The sequence below is a fragment of the Zonotrichia albicollis genome, chromosome 12, assembly GCF_047830755.1.
Source record: "Zonotrichia albicollis isolate bZonAlb1 chromosome 12, bZonAlb1.hap1, whole genome shotgun sequence".
Lineage (NCBI taxonomy): Eukaryota > Metazoa > Chordata > Aves > Passeriformes > Passerellidae > Zonotrichia > Zonotrichia albicollis.
The window spans coordinates 11,836,319-11,855,521 of NC_133830.1; the positions used below are offsets into that span (position 1 = coordinate 11,836,319).

Below are 19,203 nucleotides of genomic sequence, written 5' to 3' on the forward strand. Positions count from 1 at the left end.
GGAAAAACAACCAAACCAGAACCCCCCGCCAGATCCTATGTGCTTTTTCTTGTATTGGGCGCAAGTCCCAGCAGGAGGGTCCTGGCAGGGGACCCTCGACATGTCACAAGGCAGCCACAGGCAGCACAGGGAACAGGTGCCCCTACAGGGAGAGGGGTTTGCATTGCCCCCTGTACAGTGGGAGAGGGGAGCCGTGCTCCAGGACACTCTCATCCCTGGAGATGTTCACTTCCATCTCAACACTCACATATTTTTCCCAGGCTTCCATTGGAAAAACAGTGTGTCTAAGAGGACTGTGACACACACTGGGTCAGGGGAAGGTTCAGGTGAGTGGGGCCTGCCAGAGTGGGGAACACCCACAGCAGCAGCCAAGCCATAGTGCCAGACCCCCTGAGCACCACTCCGCCCTTCAGAGAGTGCTCTGTGCAGAATGTGCTGCTGAAACCCTCTCACAAGACAGCAAATGTTATTTAATCTCCTTTACTGGGGGATAAAAGGGAAGAAAGACACTTGTCCACTGCAGACAAGTGTCTGTCTGCAGCTGTGTGGAACAGGACCCAGCTCAGGGTTCCCTGAAGGTCCATGTTTCAAGGCCACCACATTTTCCCTTTCAGCATCAACTGGGCACACACCAAGTACCCAGGTGCTTGGCTGCCAGCAGCTCTGTCCCTCCTGCTCCCAGTGACACTTCAGGAGCAGGTACCACCACAGACTTGGGTGCTCAGCTTGCTCAGAGGCAGTATCAGATTTATTTCAAGCCAGCCCTGTTGTATTTTCAGAATACAGTGCAATAGCCTTCTCAAGACTCACAACAACCAAGGGCCTACTCCTCACTCAGCTTTTGTGTGAACCTCCATGAGCCTCATGACCCAGCCCAGCCCCAGGGCAGACCCAGTTCAGCCACATGGCCCCAAGGAAAGCAATCCTCATCCATGGGACAGCACAGCGAAAGGACACCTCCTCCCTCCTGCCACGCCAGGATGTGCAGGTTCCAGTACCTGGGCTTGTCACGATTGGGATCCAGTAGTTTCCTTATAGTTCCATGAATTCTGCCCTCAAGACACAAAAACCCACCAGCAGCCCAAGCCCCTGCCCCTGCCCAGCCCCAGCCCTGTACCTGCTGGTGACCAGGGCTCCCTGGGAGCTCAGTTCCAGGGGGACAGCAGCCGGATCCAGGGAGTGAGCCCTGTTTGGGGCTTTCCTGGCTCCCAGCAGGAAGGGAGGGTTGATGGGAGCAGCACCAGCTGTGCTTGCAGGTGCAGGTAGTTTGCATCCCTGCCTCTCCAGTGGGCTCAGCTGCTCTGGGGCCAGTCTGAGCCCCCTCCAATATAGACCTGAGGGTTTTTATTGCTCAACTACTGCAAAATATGATGCAGATGCCCTGAGCCACCCCAACCTCAGCCCCTACTGTGGGGGAGAAGCCCCCCTCCCACCTCTGTAATCGTTATTAGGGTCACCTTGGTGCATGCATCACTGCAGCAGTGGAGCAGTGGCAGGGCACAGCCAGGAAGATGCTCCTCAGCCCTCCCTGAAGCTCCTCTGGCAAACAATGCAGCTGCTGAGCCTCAAGACCCTCCTGGGGAAAGGAGAAATGCAAATACTTTTGCCTGCAAAGGGATGTAATGCTATTCCTAGCACAGTGTATGATTTCAGTAAGACTTGCAATAATAGATGAAATTGGTATTTCACATGCTTGCAAGGGTTTTAAGAGAAATCTTGGTGCTTGAAACACAATTCCCTTGCCCCTTAAGGTTTTATGTTCTTCTTTAGTGTTTGGTGCCGCCTTCTCCTAATAATATGAAAAAAAAAGAAAATGTGTGTTGTCATTGAAGAAATGAGACTTGAGCCTTTTATGTTTTCAACATCTCTCTTTTCATTACAAAATATTCCTTGAGCCAAAACCTACATCTCCCAGAAATGTGGCAGGAAAGAAGCAGCAGAGCAAGATCCCTGTATCATCCCACACCACAGCCACCTTCTTGAAAGGAAAAAAGTAGTCATTGCACCATGGACTCCTTAAATCACTAGATTTTAATAGCCATATAAATCCTTTGCATACAGCAATCTGTGGCATGAGAAACCACATAGATACTGAACAAGTTTTTCTGGCTTTTACCACATAAAACTACCAGCAATTTTGTTCTTTAAACCAACTCCTGTAGTAGAAACAATACCAAGCAATTAACAGCAAATTTCTATTTTTTTTCTAAAAGAACAATGTTTCTTCTCTTAAAAAGAGCCAAGAAGCTGACAGGGAGTTTCAGATGTATGTACAGATCCGGGTACCTCGGGAAGCTGTCAGTGGGGGGACACTAACAGCACCCTCTGTCACCCCTGAGGAGGGCTGGGGTGACTGAGGGGTGACTGAGGGGTGACAGCCACCTGCTGCTCTGCCTTTGAGGGCACCACACACTGCCTTGCCCTCCAGCACCCCCTGGTCCTGCCTGGGACCTGGACCAGAGCTCTGTCCCTGGGACAGGCAGTGAGGGACCTGGAGAGGTGCAGGATCATCCCTGAACATCACCTTGCAGCCTGTAAAGTGCAGCTTGCCTGTATTGCCTGTTCCTGGCCACAGCTTCCCTTGCTCAGGAGCTGTGCTCACGGAGAGGCTGCAGAAGTACATTGTACCTTTCCCCACCACGGCCCAGCACCTCGTGGGCGAGCTGACCCCTCCTCACCATTCCCTGTGCTGGGCACACACAGCCCCCTCCCACCCCTCAGCCTGTTCCAGTGGCATTGGCTTTTGCAGAATTCACAGAATTCATTAAGAAAGTCGTTATTTACATCCAGGTGTTCAGCAGCACGGTGTGATAGAGGAGCTGAGACAAGAGTTCACCCTGGGGGGCTGGATCCCACCCTGGCCATGGGTTTATTGCTGACTCGGGCTCAGGGCAGCTCCCAGTGCCTCAGCCCCACAGCAGTGCCACAGCTGCTGCCTGCACCCCGTGGTCACTGGCTGTGCCCACCCTCAGGCAGAACCAGCCCTGGGCAAGGTGGGCTGTGCACAGACACCACGCCCTGGGCAACGTTAAGGCATTACAAATACACAGGAGCTATTCAGAGATTTAGAAAAACCCACTCAGAGTGTAAACATTTTTGCACATACAGTCATTGGACTTCCACACATGAAGTTTTCTGTTGTTTTCTGGATAAATCATGACACCAGGAGCTACACAAAGGGCACTCAAGCAGACGCCTGGAGCACTTGGGGGTTCTCTTACAGCACAGCAGCATGCAACACGATGGACTCTAAGTAGTCAAAATATTGTTAAATCTTAGTCCAGGATTCCAGATATCTTCCTACATTTCATATCTAGTTTAGGTAAATGTCATGAACAACTACGTGCTGGTAACCCAGGTAAGATGGGTGGCTGTGTGATGAGCACTGGGTGATTTCAGCTCATTTCTACCTACCTCTAAGTAGAAAAGGGAGATACTCTGCTTCTGTTCCTGCATCTATGGAGGTTGCTCAATGAGCCCAGGTTGCTGTGCCAGTGGTGCTATAGGTTTGGGGATCAGTGATTCTGCCTTCCTCAGGGACTTTGGCACATGGACCCCGATTCGTACAAGATCCCTGAGAACGTATCAAAGCTGCAGTACTTTACAAGTGAACCTGGTGTGGGCACGTGGCTCCCTGCCACGCTCAGGCCTGCTTCTTGTTGTTGTCTATGCTGTGCAGCAGTGCCAGGAACTCCAGGATGAGGTTGGCCGTCTTGCGGGGCCGCTCCACCACCACTGAGTGGCCGCAGTTCTCCAGGATGTACACGTGGCAGTCCGGGATGGCGCCTGCCAGAACACTGGCACCAGAAACATCCAGCACCTGCACGGCAGGGAAAAGCAATCACTGCCACAGCCACAGAGGGGGTTTGCTGCACGCTGCAGAAACCCTGCTGGGTCCAGCTGAGATCACAGAATCACAGAATGATGAGGCTGGAAGAGAGCCCTAAGATCACCAAGTCCAACTTATGCCCTAACACCTCAACTGGACTATTGCACTGAGTGCCATGTCCAGTCTTGTTTTAAACACATCCAGAGATGGTGATTCTGCATGCTCCAGATGTGGAGCAGGGATGCAGGTACAGTCTGTGTGATGCCTGGGGACAGGGCAGGGAGGCTGCAAGTGCCAGTCTCAGCATGCAGCAGGCAGCTCTCTTGTGTGCTTTTCAGCTGCTGTCTCAGTGCAAAGGTATCACTGCAAGCAAACACTTGCATCTCTGCATTTGTAGAGCCCTCTGCATGCCTGCAGCCTGCTTCCTCCCACATCTTCCCTCCCACTCCTTCCTCTGAAACAAACCCTAAGAGTCAAAGCCTGCCCACAAACAGCACATCTCTTCCCAGTTGCCAGGACAACTCTCTTCACTAACACTTCATTCTTCTCCCCAGCCCTTACCTGCTTCAGTGCTGGCACCTATCCCCCACCTACCCCTGGCACTGCCCTCTCCTCCCTCTGGAAAGCTGGCTGTCAGCTTTCTGCCCCTCACCCTGCTGAGCCCCTGTCTAAACCCACTGGGGACTGACACAAGTGCCAGCTCCCTGCAGAACAGCACAGCCCCCCTGTGCCCCGTGGGTGGGCACAGGCAGAGATGGAGACAGGTCTGTGGGGGATGTGCAGGGGCTGCCTACCTGGTCCTGCTTTCCCCAGATGACCTGTGTCGGTGCTTTGATCTTGCTCATGTTCTCATGGAGGGAGTGCCTGGACTTTTCATCCACGATTTCTAAAAACACTAGTGGGGCAAGAGGAGAGTCAGTCCTACAGGGAGATGGTTGGCCTTCCTGTCTCAAAGGGGCCAAGTGGTCCTGCTAGTATCCCCTCAATGGGAAACCCATGCAGAGAAGATGGGCTGTCCTTGCCCTGCCACCAAGCCCAGCTGAAGAGGGGCCCTGAGCCAAAACATCTCCCCACAGGTGCTTGTTAGCCCAGATGGAAGGGCGAGGGTGAAGCAACAGCCCTGTCACCAGTGGGGGTGGCAGTGCATTGCTACCAGTGACCCAGGTGTGTCCCCAAATCTGTTAATGACACTGCCCCCTCCCACCCTCAGCCACACAGCCCGGGGATGCTGGGGCACACCCATGTGCTGGGGACCTGGGGGCTGGCAGCAGCAGGTCCCCAGGCCCTGGGGATGCTGCAGGAAAGCCCGGTGAGGAGGCTGCCTCCGTGCACTTACGTTTCCGGTAGAATTCATTGTGTGGGATACGAACGTCGACGAGGCCCTGGAGGATCTGCAGGGAGACAGAGGAGAGCTGCTGGAGGGGAGCAGCCCTGCACATGGCTGAGCCTGCCCATGGGCACCCAAGAGCAGCCTTGTCTCCCCAGCAAGTCTGGCCCTAGTGTGAGTTTCTTCCTAAGCATGTGGGGCTGTTGAAACCACGCTTAAGCAATGTATATTTCAGCAATAAGGAATATTGTCTTTTATGATGCAGACCCAATTTCTGGCCCTGGCCAGCAGCCACCTCAGCCATGACTGCACTTTTCTTTCTTCTTGTACTCTTTTGGCAAAAACACAAAAGGTCTTGGCACTACCTTACATTTTTTTTTCTTACTCTCCAATCTACTCACTCCAGACTTCCTAAGGAAAACTAGTTTAATAGCCAGCCCCTCACCAAGTTCCTCTCCTTGACAATGACGCAATTAACATTTCCATTACTTTTACTTAAAAAGCAGAGAACAATCTCCATCCACATCAGACAACAGCTGCCTTAGTTATTTAATGCTTCCCACCAGCCATATTTACTAAAAAACCCTTCTACATCCCAGCCTGCTGCCAAAAACCTCACAGGAGGAGAAATTCCAGCAGGAACTGCCAGAGGGAGCTTGGAAAAGAGGGTTTGAAGGCAAAGTGCTGGAAAAATGCAGGGAGTGGGGCTGGGTGTGTCTCACCTGGGTGATGGCAGGGCTGGCAGCTCTGGCTCTACTCCCAGCCCTGCCTCAGCTGCCACCAGGTAGGCTCAGGGAGAAGCAAAACCTTCTCACCACCTGCAGGCTCCCCTTGCCCACCTCCACAAGCAGTGCTGGTTCCTCACCTGCTGTGGCACCTTGAAGCGAACGTAGGAGCAAAGCTTCAGCATGTCTGCCATCTCCTCAGGGGTGGAGGGGATCAAAGGGATCCTGTCAATGCGCTTGGACTCCTGCAGCTCCCGCAGCTGCTTGATGAACTTGCTGTCAGTGGTACTTGGCAGGCCTGGGGGAAATGAGAAGGGGTGAAATCCAGATGAGATGCCCCCCAAAACAGCCCAAACAAAAAAGCATCCTTGTGCTGACCTCCCTCATCCCTGCCTCTGGCTTCCTGTCTGCTCACTGTTTAAAAAAAAAATTATAAAAAGAGGGGAAGAAAACATCTGTACATACAGCCACTTCAAAATGCACCCAGAGGTACCCAGCCTCCCTCCTGCTCCAGGGCTCAGCACCCCCACAGGCTGGCACAGCACAAGGTGCAGACATGCATGACTACTTCAGCAAAGCTATAGTGCTTATTTATGTGCTCATCACATGCAAACACCAGTGCCCAGGCTGCCACTGCACAGGGCTGGACAGAAAATTTCAGCAGCCCCATCTGCATGCACCACTGAAGAAAAATTCCCCAGCAATTTAATCCTAAACCTTTCTGCAGCGCCCACACAGAGGTTTCACACCCAGAAACAGCCAGAGAGGCAGTCAACACTTCTCCCAGAGGGGAGTGGGAACCCAACGCCCCCAGAGCCTGGTAGCTAGGTAACATTTGCTTTGTTTCATTCCTTGGTGCTTATTTGGAAGCTGCTTTCCTTGTGTGGGAGGGAAAGGAGCTGCTATGACAACTGGGATGCAGCAAAGCCTCCCTGGCAGAGAAGCTCTCTGCCTGCTATGGCTCCTGCAGCATATTGTGCCCAGGCTCCCCTGAGCCCCTGTCCAGGGGATGGAGGGGATGGAGGGGACATCCTGCTGACCTGTGCCCAGCCCTCAATGCTCTTCCCACTGCAGGCACCCAAAGGTGGGAGGTCAGAGCTCTCCAGCTCCCAAAGCCCCAGGCCTTCAGCACACTAGGGCTTTCAGGAGGCCAGAATGAGGAGGCCATTCCTGCTGCAGTCTTGAATCCTGCTCCTGAACTGAGAGGCTGCAGACATGCTGTGTAAAATGCCTGCCATCCCAAGGAAAAGGGCATTTTTCTCCAGAGCAGAACTTGTCCCATTTGCTCTAGTCCTGACTCTAACCAATGCACAGTGGGGCAAACACCAAACCCCTGGAGAAGAGTAGTCAGCACAAAGCTGTGATTTTCTCTTGTGCCTTGCCAGAAACTTCCAGTATGTAAATAAAAATTATTTATAAATGCTTTGCACTACACATCTAGGTTGCATCCAGCTCTGCCCTGAGCTTTTGCACTGGCTTCTGCTTGCCTTCTCTCTGTCTCCCCTCCCCTGCCTTGCCCACCTGCAGGACAGATGAGGGTCAGGCTGCAAATATCTTCTGGGTACTGAGCAGCATAGACACCAGCAACATTTCCCCCCATGGAAGTGCCAACCAGATGAAAGGGCTTTCTGTTCAGCTTGATGCACTCCACGAACTGGCAGGGAGCAGAAGGAGCATTGTTAGGAGAGAGGAAACAACAGCATGGGGTCAGGTCATTAGAGAAATTCTACTCAAAAGCTTGAGGCTGGTGGCTCTGGCTGCCTGGGAAGGGAGAGAGTGAGGCCACACAAGGCAGACTCAGGGGGTTCTGCAACCCTCATGTCCCCCTGTCTCCACGTCTCTCACGTCCTTCACGTCCCTACGTCCCTCTGCAGAATGATGTGATGCTGGAGCTTTACCTGGTGTATTCTCTTAGCTTGCCCACTAATGGAGTAATCATCCAAGTCCGAGCGAGTCGTACCCTCGTGCCCAGGCATATCCACACATACCAAGTGCAGGTTCTTTGGCAGGAACTGAAGAAACAAACCAGGGGTGGTTACAGTGCAGGGAAACTGCTGCAAAGCCCAGGGATGGCAAATGGGGAGCCCAGGTGGGAGCAGAGGGGGTCACTCTCCCCATGACAGCCCTGGTTGCTCGTGCACCAAGGATGACATGATGAGAGAGCACGGCCAAGACTTGCCTCCCATGGAGGCAGCAGGTGTGTGCTGCTCTTCCCCTGCAGCCCTGCACGTTATGGGGTAAAGGGTGGCAGCAAGCAACGGGCATGGAGCTAAGCAGTGTGTTCCCAGCATGTTACAGCAGTCACCCCATCCCATGCATGCAATCACTGGGCTCCCCACACTGCCCCCAAGCCCAGCACCATCAACTCTCAGTAAGGAGCAACATGACAGAAACAGAATTCCACCTTGACTATGGAGAGCCACATGTCCTTGTGGGCAGAGAAGCCATGTAACATCAGGATGGATGGTCGGTACCCAGGCCTTCCTCTGTAGGAATAACAGAACTGATAATCATCGTAGGTTGCGTATCTGACCTGCATGCCCAGGGCTCGGCGCCAGTACCTGCAAACAGGGAGAAAACACCACTGAGGAAGACAAGACCAAGGCCTGCAAACAAGGAGAAAACACCACCGAGGAAGACAAGACCAGGGCCCAGCCATGATAGAAGGCAGCTGACAAGTCTGAAGGCAGCCACAGATTTTTTTGGCTTATTAAGACCAGTTAGGCTGGGCTCTCACTGGTGCCATAATGGGACTACTGGGATTAACCCTGGGCATGTGTTCCCTGGACAGGTGTAGAACTGGCTGCTGGCTGCACTGTGGAATGGTTTGTGGAAATACACTGTCTGTTAAAAATTAAAAAAAAAATACCTTAAATAACTCATTTAGCAACAGAAATGGGCCAAAACAACAATGGTAAAAGAGAAAATGCCCAAAGGCTGGCATGAGGACAGAGACTCAAGAGAGGGGGGCAGCACACGTGGCAAGGCAGGATACAGGATGGGCAGGCCAAGGGAGACAGTTCTCCCAGGTGGATAAGGTGGATCTGTCAAGAAACCCAATTCCCATGGACCAGCCTAGACAGCCTCTGGAAATGTATTTATACACACACAAAGGACTGGAGTGGACCATCCCCACACTGGGTTTAGTATCCCAGAAGATAGCAGGCTAACCCCAAGGCTGTTCCTCTAAAGCAGAGGCAGACAGTCCTGCCAGCACATGCTTGCAGCCTGCTCAGAGGATGCAGCAGAACTGCTGGCCAGAGGGACCTGGGCAGAGATTATCGGTGACACTTGGGACACATGATGTGTACGTGCAGCCCACGGCAGGGAATGGGGCCCCTTGGTCTGCCTTTCCCCTGTGCTCACATACAACCCTTGCCAGGACAACTGCTGGGCTACTCCTGGTGGCCAAAACACTGGCAAGTGCTTTTATGTGCCGTATCAGAGTTTATTTAAGGCACAAGAGCAAGGTCACCAATGCTTCTGGACCGTCCTACCTCTCTGCCCACTCAAAGCTTATGCATAGTGAAATCCTCTTTTAGCATAATCCCTTTTTCGAGGGGGTTAGTGGGACTTAAGTAGCATCTCAGCTCTGTGCTGGTCCTACAAGGAGAGGTGAATTTCTCCCTAATAAGTGTCTTAAGAGTCCTTGCCTCAAAGGCACTGGTGTGAACTACCAATGGGCAAGATGATAAACATTTTTAGCAACTGATCCTAATGGATCAATTTAGCAGAAGGCAAAATAATCTGTGCAAAGCTGAACTGATCCCTTGCAAGGTGTTAACTCACTTAGTGGCAGCAGCTAAAGTGATTAACCCCTGTGGCAGCAGAGGCAGAGCGGTTCCAGGGCCGGGGTCAGCGGGGCAGCCCTGGACATCCTGCCAGGCAGGAAGGCATTAGCAGCAGGGAAAGCAGAGAGGCTGTGGCTGAGGGGGCCCAGAGTGACCCCTGACTGTGCCAGCTGAGGACACAGACTGGCCCTGAGGAGAAGGAGCGGGAAGGAATTAGGGAAGAAGGGAGAAGCTTCCCTGGCACCTCCCAGGAACAATGCTGCAAAGAGGAGGGCAGCATGGCATGCTTCCTGCACCTCTGCTGATGGGGAAACACAGCAATTTCACCCTTCAAACAACTCCAACTTGGAAAGAAACCAATAGAAAAGGAAAAGTAAGAGCAAACCCACACTTCTCATCCACTGTCCCTAACAAAAGAGGTGCCCATGACACACAGTGCATTGCAATTACTCCTGCAAGAATTCCATACTGCCAAAAATGCTGGAAGAGAGAGAGATGAGGGGACCTCACGCTTCAAAAGAAGACAGTCCTTCTGACCCCTGCTCACATGCTCCCTCCCTCACCCAGACACAGACCAACCTGCCCACAGTGCATTTTCACTCAGCTCCTCATCTGCAGTCCCAAAAGAACAAAGGTAGCAGGGAATTCTCTACCTTCCACCCAGCCTGGCTCCTCCAAGCTCCTGGCACAGATCCTGCACCTCCTTCGCCCTGTCCTGACCACACTCACCCTGCAGTGCTTTGCAGGGATCCTCCTCACAACCTCAGCCCATCAGGGTACCCCCTGGCTTCCACCAGCTGCTCACATATCCAAAGGAGTAAACTTTGCCTGCCAAGCCCAGTGCCACCCAGACACCCATGGGGCAGCAGAAGGCTGTGACACTGCCTGCTCTCCTCTGCAGGGTGGTGATCCCATCACTGGGGCTTTCATCCCATGCTCCCTCCTCTCTCAGATGCTGTAATAAAAGGCTGCTAATTAAAGTGCCTTTAGGAACAGGCTTCATCCCATTGCTGCACCTGAGTGCTGTGATGGACAAACAGCTCCCTCTCACAGGATGTCACTTGGATTTGGAAACACCCCTGAGCTGCACTGTAGGAGCCACCATCTAGCAGCAGCACGTGAGGGCAGCCTGACAGGCTCCCTGCTCTGCCTGTGATGTCTGCTGCTGCTGCCTGCTCCATGCTGGGGATGAGATTCTGCCCTGACTTCTGAAGGGGGTTACTCCAGCTTTTCCTTGCAACAAACCCAGAGAGGAAAGCTGCCAGTGGGCTTATCTCTGATTTCCAGGGACAAAGGAGGACTGAAGGATTTAGTGCTTGCCTCCTGGTAACAGAAAGGACAAGATTCAAGGGGACAAGGAAAAGCATCCCTCCGTCTTCTCTGATGCTTCATTCCAGAAAAAAGGAGAGGAAGAGAAAAGCCTCATCCATAGCTACTAATGAGGGAAAAGTCTCTGCCTGTGAGCAGACTGTCAGCTGGGATGGAGCATGTGAGCCCAGGGACACCCACAGCACAGGCACATTGATGGGTGGGAGGGAGGTCACCAGACTCCACAGCTGCCAGGCTGGTGGAGATGCTGCAATGGCAGTGCTCTTCCCAGTCTCAGTCCTGTCCTTGGGGAAAGCAACCCAGAGAGGCTTGGAGAGATCTTGCAAGCTGGCACTGCAGTGTCAGCCTGGCCAGCTGCCCCTTGGCACAGCCAAACCCCTGGGACAGACACAGGCCTCCACAGCAAAAATGCAATAGGAAAATGCCATTTACTTCTCCCAGACTTGTTTAAAGCTGCACACAGATGGCATGGCCCTGGAGGAGCTCAGGAACACCCAGCCCTGCCCACACCACCCTGCCCCATGTGTGGGGCCCTGCTGGGTGCAGATTCCCCCCAGCACACCGAGAGCAGGGGCTCACACTCACCAGTAGTAGATGCGGATCAGCGCCGAGGGCCAGAGGAGGAACGAGGCCACGAAGGCCAGGATGGGGATAGCCAGGGTGCCACCAGCGATGACAAACATGTTCAGCATATCCAGGTCCATGCTGCTCTTCACTACTCAGCCTCACCTGCCTGCATTTAGGGAAAGTTCTGAGGTTAACCACCAGAAATTATGACAAATCATTGCTAAACGAGAACTCTGCTGCCAGATGAGGAGGAAAGCAGATCTGCAAGAGGCAGATATCCTTCAGGAGCACAGCAGCGTCTTCTTCAGTTTTAAAACTCACCTATTTCTTCTGGCTCCTTAATGGATTTAATCATTGCAATGTTATCCTCTCAGGAGAGCACATCTCAAGTGGGCAATGAGCCTCCTACCAGGCATGGAACATGTCTGGGGTGACAGGGCACAACATGGCCCTTCGGACCCTTTGCACACACAGCAAGCACAGCCCCCGAGGGGTGCAGGCAGCCTTTCCCCCACCATGAGTGCAGGCAGGGCCAGCTTCAGGCAGGCTCCACACTTCTTTTCTGCTTCTTTTTGGAGGCAGGCACCCAGCTGTCTCCCCTCTCCCCTCCTGCCTGATCCCAAATCCCCAGCACACAACCACTGACCTAGAACTGATGGGTTGAGCCCAGCTCTCATTACAGCTCTGCACAGGCACCAACTAATCAAGGCAGCAGAGCCTATTAATGGGCTCGGGAACAGAAGGAAACAACTTGGCAGGGCACTCTTTAGTGTCCAGCCCTTATCAGAAACAAATTTATCCCCACCCCCACATCCTCACCTCTGCCCCACATTTTCCTCTTCCTGTGGATAACAGGTTCCCCATCCCTGCTCCCCAGCATCCTCCAGACAAGCCTCAGGGACAGCAGGTGGAGGACACTCGGAGCAAGGGCAAGCTCTTGCACAATGTCATGTTTGTCCCTGAGCTCTCCCTACCACAGGCAGCTGGGATATATTTTTCTCCTTAAGAGATTAAACGCTGCCACACACACATCTCCTCTAATTCCCCCTGCTAACCAACTCACGGCTCCCCCTTTCCTCAGCACTTCGCTTTTGTCCCACATTAATAAAACGAAACATCCTGCATGCCTGCTCTCCCCCCAGCCACTCACCCCCCATCACCACCTCCATATTTCCCTGTGTCAGGACAGTCAGATTTTTTTCCAGCTTCCTGCAAGACTCCCTGTGGTGGGTGCGGTATGTGATGCCATGAAACAGACACACAATCGCCACGGTCACAGCGTCCCGCCCCGGACACCGTCACACGGGATCACACTGGACCCCACGGTACACACAACCCAGAGAAACGCTGTCCAGAACCTCTGGAACATCAGCCAGATTTACCCTGTTCCCCCAGGGAACATAGAAAAATAACTGAAGTTCGAGGAATACTGTAAATATTTCCACCAGGCACCTCCTTTACAAAGCTAAACCTCATTTCCGTCTTCAAGCCGCAACAACACGTCGTTATTCGTTTAATTAACACTTTGTAAAAAGATCCTTGCTCTCAGCATGGCTTGTTCATAGATAAACATTTTATTATGCAACCGATAAACTTATCCATGCGAGCAGGGCTGTGAGGGAGCCACCCCAGAGCACTGGCTGCCTTTTGCTATGTCACTAAAACAGGGCAGAAATTAAGCACGGAAATCGCCATTGTTCCCCTCGGTGACCCGTAACGAGAGAGGGCTGCAGGAAGCAGAAGGCGCGGGATGGTGGAAGCCCCTGCGATCGCCGCCTCCATCTCCACACCGCTTTTAGAAAGCTAAACGAGAAGAAAGCCTTTAAAAAGCCCGGCTTACCTTGCAGAGATCCCCTCCTCCTCTCGGCACAAGTCCTGCTCGCTGTGGGCAGCGGCAGTGTCTGAAACGCTGTCAGAAGAGGAAAAGAACAAGGTCAAAATCGCAGCTCTGCTTTCACTCCTCCCTCCAGGCTCCGCGGCCCGGTGAGCTCGGGTGTTTAAGCCGCCAACTTCTTTTCAAGACGTCTCATATTCACCTTCTGACCAACCTCTGCCCTGTTTATGTAAATACGGTCCTTTGTACAATACAGCCCGCTGGGTGCACTTGTTCCAGGCGGGAGCAAAGGAGCGGCCATGGGGAGCGCGGCGGGGAGAGCCGGGCCCAGCGCCCGGGCAGGGCTGCGCGCACCCAGCGCCGCGGGCTCATGCTCGCCCTCCAGGTGATTACTGCTATTAGAACAAAGCCAGCTAAGCTGCTGCTCATCCCCTTCCTCTTTGTCTTAGAGGTGCTTTTCCAAGCGCTGCCCGTGCCCCTCCCCTCCCCCTGTGTGAGACGGGCTGGAGCGGAGCGCAGCCGCAGGAAATCACCGGGGAGGTAGCGAAACGCTGGCCTGAGCTCGCTGGCAGATTTCGGCTGTGACATTCACGGGGGCCGATCAACAGGTGCACCGGAGCCACGCGGCATCAGTGCTGGGGGCTGCTTCAAGGCAAAAAATCCCGGAGAGCTCCCCCTGCCAGGGCCGCAGGTCCCGGGCAGTGCTGTCCCCATCAGGCCGGAGCGTTTCGGCTGGGCCATGGCAGCCAACCCTCCCCAGGTGAGCCCGGTGCCCAGTGCCGGCCCTGCACACCAGGTGGGCCCAGTGCCCAGTGCCGGCCCTGCACCCAGGTGGGCCCGGTGCCCAATGCCGGCCCTGCACACCAGGTGGGCCCGGTGCCCAGTGCCGGCCCTGCACACCCGGCAGGCCCCGCTCGGGCCCCGCTGGCCGCGGGTGCCTGAGGGAACAGGAGCATGGGCAGCCCCATGGTGCTTCCGAACCTCCTTCTGCCTGGTTAGAGCACCATCACTGATTTCCGTGGCTAACTCGATGGAGGAAAGTGTCAGCAGGCTCAGCTGTGCAGGCAGGGACAGCCACCATCACCACAGTCCCCAGCACCCACTGTCAGCCACCCCTGCACCCGTCAGTGCTGCAGGGACACTGGCTCACCTACGGACGCTCACCGGCTCTGGGAGCACCCACGGTGACAATGCCCTGGTGCCTTGCCCATCCAGGAATGCTAACCCTCCCTGCTGCACTGAAACCGGGCACCATCACCCCAGGCCCCAGCACAGTCCTTTGCTAGCAGCTAGAGGGTAGCTTTTTAAGCCGCTGTGGGTTTAAAAATAAAACAAGCCCTCTGGTAACAGCCGTAAGTCTTCATACCACAGCTCATCCATCATTCTGAGATGCCCTGTGACCAAGAGTCACAGCAAGTGGGCCCAAGTGGTGCTACTGCTTCTCACAAGGATCTCTACACACTTCATAAATTAACTTGGAAACATCAATTAGGCAACTCTGATAAATGATGTGTGATCAGGCAATGATAAGGCTGAGCACACTGAACACATGGCAGGGCAGGGGATGCCAATCCAGGAGCACTGGTCCCATGCTGGCAACAAGCACTAACCCCACAGCCTGCCTCCCACCTGGAACAATCCCCAAAACGAGGCACCCCAACTAATGGGGTGGTCCCAGGACAGATGCTAAGGGGTGGCTCCACATCTCCATTTGTTTGCTGCTTCCTCCCCTGTGTCAGATTCAAGCAAGGATCTCAACACCTGCAAAGAGAGGGGCCAACAGCTGGAAGGAGTCTGTGGGTCGCTACAGAGATCAGCATATTGAAGACACTCCCAAAGCCATGGCACAAGGGTATTTTTCCTCTTTCAAGCTCAGTGCGTCACTCCAGGGAGGCTGGGCAAGACCCAAGAATGCAGCTCAGATGTATCTTTAATTTTTTTCTAAGCCCCAAAAGAGAGGCAGCAGCAGCAGCACAAAACCCACCCCAAGGCAGAAGGCCCCCGGGTTGGAAGAGGAAACTGGCAGCTGATGCACTGGGCAGCCCTGAGAAAGGCCAGGCAGGGATTTCACAAACAAGAATCACATGGATGCCATCACTGCCAACATTCAGGCACAAAGGCTGTCCTGGGCTGTGCTCATCGGGACTGGGCTGCACGACTGCTGCTGCACCCAGGGTTTTGCTCAGCCCACCTGCACCCAGCACAGTCCATGCCTCACTGATCACTGAATCACTGAAAGCTAAGCAGCACAAAAACATATGTTTTTGGAGGATTTTAAGAACTGAAAAGGAAAAAGCATTAACCACTTTTAAGATTCCACTGCAGAAACGGGGCTTAGAGGGATCTTGATGACTGAGGTGGGCCACCTAGAAGCCCTGGCTCACAGCACTAACCATGTAAAAACAAAAACCCAAAACATGCAAGTGAACCCTTTCCCTTGGAAACCCCCTCACCCTTGCATCATCTGCAGCCAGAAAAATAATATTGACTATAAACGATGACATAACAACTGTTATGATTCCCCAGTGGTGTAGTTTGCTATGGGATCCTTTAGGTGCTAATCACAAAGAAGTTGTAATTTAATATCTATTACTATTTGAAAGATCTCTGTCTGTCAGTCAGCTCTCAATCTTAATCCAGCCTCCAATGAGTCCAGAGTGGGAAATGTGCCCTTTCACCTTCATTTATTTATAGATAGCAGCAATGCAATCATTATTTCTGCAGCAGTGTTTCACAAAACCTTCATCTCTGAGCCATTTGTCTCTGTGCAGAGAGTCTGCGCTGGTCCCTGACCCTGCTGCTGCACCCCAGGCTGGCAATATGCAGGGACAAGCTATCAGCATCACTGCCGGCCAGCCTGGGCACAAGGTGGATGCAAAGCATGGCACAAGCAGGCTGTGCTGCCAGTCAGCTGCTGCTTTAGCGATTCACAACGTGCCCATCCTCCTTCCGGAGCCCGTCGCCATCCCCATCCTGCCGCACACGCACGCAGCAGAGCATGCACGGCGCATCGGGTGTCACGGGTGCGCTCGGACTCTGCCGGCTTCGGGGAGGGGGTGGCAAAGAGCTGGGCAAGGATGAGGTATCCAGGGGGCCACGTCCTGGCCCCTGTTCTCAGCACACAGCCCCCCCCGGCCCCCCCAAAGCATCCTCCTCCGACAAAATGACAGCATCCTCCGAGCGGCAGCAGCTGGGACCATGGAGCCCTTTAGAGTCATAAAGCGGTTTGCTTTGGAAGGGACCGTAAAGATCATCATGTTCCAACCTCCTCGCCACCAAATGATTAATTGTTGGAGGAGGGGGAAGGAAGTTAAAGGCAAATTAATTAAATCTTTGAATATCTATTTTAATGTTTTTTCTTGGATTTCCTCTTTGCTCGCGATCTGCTGCCCACCCCCAGCGATACCACAGCTGGGACCGGGGACACCCGGCCGCCGGGACGGCCCCCGCTCCTGTCACTGTCACTTCCCCCCGGTCCTGTCAGTGCCACCGCCAGCCCCGCATCCCGCCCCCCCGCCTCTCACCGTGCCGAGCCGAGCCGAGCCGAGCCGAGCCTGGCCGCAATGGCAGCGCCGGGCGGAACGCGGCGCCTCCCCCGCCCCGTGCGGCTCCGCGGGGCTCTCCGAGAGGCGGGGATGCGGCTCCGCGGGGCGGGATGGACCGGGAAAGGCGGGACACGGCTGGGGTGAAAGGGGGGACACGGGCCAAAGCGGGGTTACAGCGCCGGGAAAGGCGGGGTGGGATAGGGCTGGTGTGCCCGTGACAAAGGAGACGGGGGGGACAAGGACTGCAAGATGGCTACAGCGGGGATGGAGAGAGAGAGACGTCAGTGCAAGGGGGGATGCAGTGAAACTGCAAAAGGAATGCAGGGGAGAAGTAATGGGGCTTCCATGGGGATTGCAATAGGGATGGAAAGGGGGATGCAATGGGGGATTCAGGGGAGCTGTGATGGGAATTCAGCGGGGTTAAAGCAGGGGGTGCAGCTGGGCTGTGGTGTATAGGGTGTAACACGGGTGCCAGGGGGACAGTGTGGGGGTATGAGAGGGGACACAGAGTGGCAACAGAGAGATGTGATGTGACTTTAGTGGGGGTGTAAGGCAGGGGTGCAGGGGGTGGGCACTTACACCGGGATTAGGATTAGGTTTACCCTAACCTGGGAAAATGATTCACCCTCAAGCCTGCGAGCAGTCACTTGTTAGGATCGCAAAGAGCCTCACCATGTGAGTGTAAAAGGGGGGGTATTGCAAGGGACACACAGCAGGGAGCCAAGAAGGATGCAATGAGGCTACAGAACTCTTACAATGGGGTTGCCATGGGGATGCAACAGGGATAAAAAAGGGAATGTGATAGGCAGCAACAGGGTCACAACAAGGAGACACCAGGGTGGAAACAACGGGGGGTTGCAAGAGGGATGTCAAGGGGATGGCAATACAATCACCACAGAACTACAAAGGAGGAGAGTGCAGTGCTGCACCCCACAGAGAAACCTCACAGCCCCCTTGCATGAGGCCTGGGAGCAAGATTGGGCTGGGGGACAACTGTTCCCAGGTCTGGGGGAGGGCTCCGGTCAGGGATGTTCCCATGGGAAGGACACAAAGGTTGAAATCAGAGGATCCAACTTATAAAAATCCTATTTCAGGTGTTAAAGTCAGGTTACAAATCTTTTACCTTCCCAAAAGATGGCACTGCTATCAGGAGCTGCATTTCAACTTGCATTTTAAAATCTGCTCCGATTTTTCCTAAAACTGCCAATTGAATCCTTTTGCTCTAAGCAAATTTACTTTCATTTCCCCTGGGTCACATATCAGGCTGGTGTGTACCTTTAAATTATGCCAAAAAGTTATAGGAAAACTTAATTAAATTAGAAATGAGATCAGCTCCTGAGTAAATGCAAACTGGGTCAAAGCCTCACCCCACCTGTGCCCTGATAAAGGATGTCCCTTTGGCCTGGCAGGCTGGGGAAGGTGAGATAATTGGTGTAAAGGTCTTTCCAGGTCAGAGTTTACTATGATAACCATAAGCTTTTGATAACATGAACTCTCAGAAGAGATTTATAACCAAAAATCAAGGGGTTTAGGTGGCCTGGTGAAGGTGAGGCTCAGCTGTTTTGGGTTTTGTTTCTCAGTCAAGCAGGGCTAAACAAAGCTGAGTTTCTGCTAAGGTGACCTGGGTGGACATGAGAGGTGTTTCACAAGCCCTCAAACCCTGCTTGCACTCAGAGCTGTTTGTTCAGCTCTCATGCACAGCCGGGACACCTGCAGGGCAGTGCTGACTCAGAGCCATGGATTACCCAGCCCGTGGTTGTTCCTGCTGGGAATGCCCCTGGATGCAGTCACAGCATCCAGGGGCAAATGATGGTGCCTAAAATAGAGAGGCTGAAGCAGAGACCTGCGGTGGGTTTGTGTGGAAACAGCACGAGCTGAGCAGGAGCCCAGCCCAGGGAAGAGTCACTGAGTCACCCCTGTGGTGGTGATGGGCTCCCCTGGCCCAGGCACTGCCAGGACAGAGCCACAGCTCCTGCAGGTCCCAGCCCTGCTGGGGGAGGCTCTTTGCAGTGCCCTGATCCCCTGGGCAGGCAGGGGCTGAGGCTGCTCCTCTGCCCCACCTTGGGCACTCCAGATGGCACAGGGGGAGCAGTGGGGAGAGAGCAGGGCACAGCTGGGCTCCCTGTGCCCACAGAGAGCAGAGGAGCCTCAGGCTGCAGAGGAAAGCCCAGCAGTTCTGAGGACTCCTCCTCAGGACCCTGCAAGGCCATGCTTGGGATGGCTGCAATGTGGCAAGCCCAAGTTAAAAGCCAGTGC

General features: G+C 53.9%; 1 protein-coding gene across 2 annotated transcripts; it reads right to left on the bottom strand.

Moving 5' to 3' along the window:
* Window positions 1-2,012: 2,012 nt before the first annotated feature.
* On the bottom strand, window positions 2,013-17,196 carry ABHD6 (abhydrolase domain containing 6, acylglycerol lipase). 2 transcript variants are annotated; one of them, XM_005485425.4, is made up of 10 exons: window positions 16,927-17,196; window positions 13,409-13,477; window positions 11,587-11,734; window positions 8,286-8,442; window positions 7,780-7,893; window positions 7,403-7,535; window positions 6,022-6,179; window positions 5,166-5,220; window positions 4,624-4,724; window positions 2,013-3,820 (listed from the first exon to the last, which is right to left on the bottom strand). In XM_005485425.4, exons 3-10 carry the CDS (start codon window positions 11,703-11,705, stop codon window positions 3,644-3,646), a joined length of 1,014 nt encoding a protein of 337 aa, XP_005485482.1. In that variant the 5' UTR covers window positions 11,706-11,734; window positions 13,409-13,477; window positions 16,927-17,196; the 3' UTR covers window positions 2,013-3,643. The 2 variants fall into 2 exon arrangements, with proteins under 2 accessions (XP_005485482.1, XP_005485481.1); XM_005485424.4 differs by lacking the exon at window positions 16,927-17,196 and adding an exon at window positions 13,605-13,819.
* Between the last annotated feature and the right edge of the window lie 2,007 nt (window positions 17,197-19,203).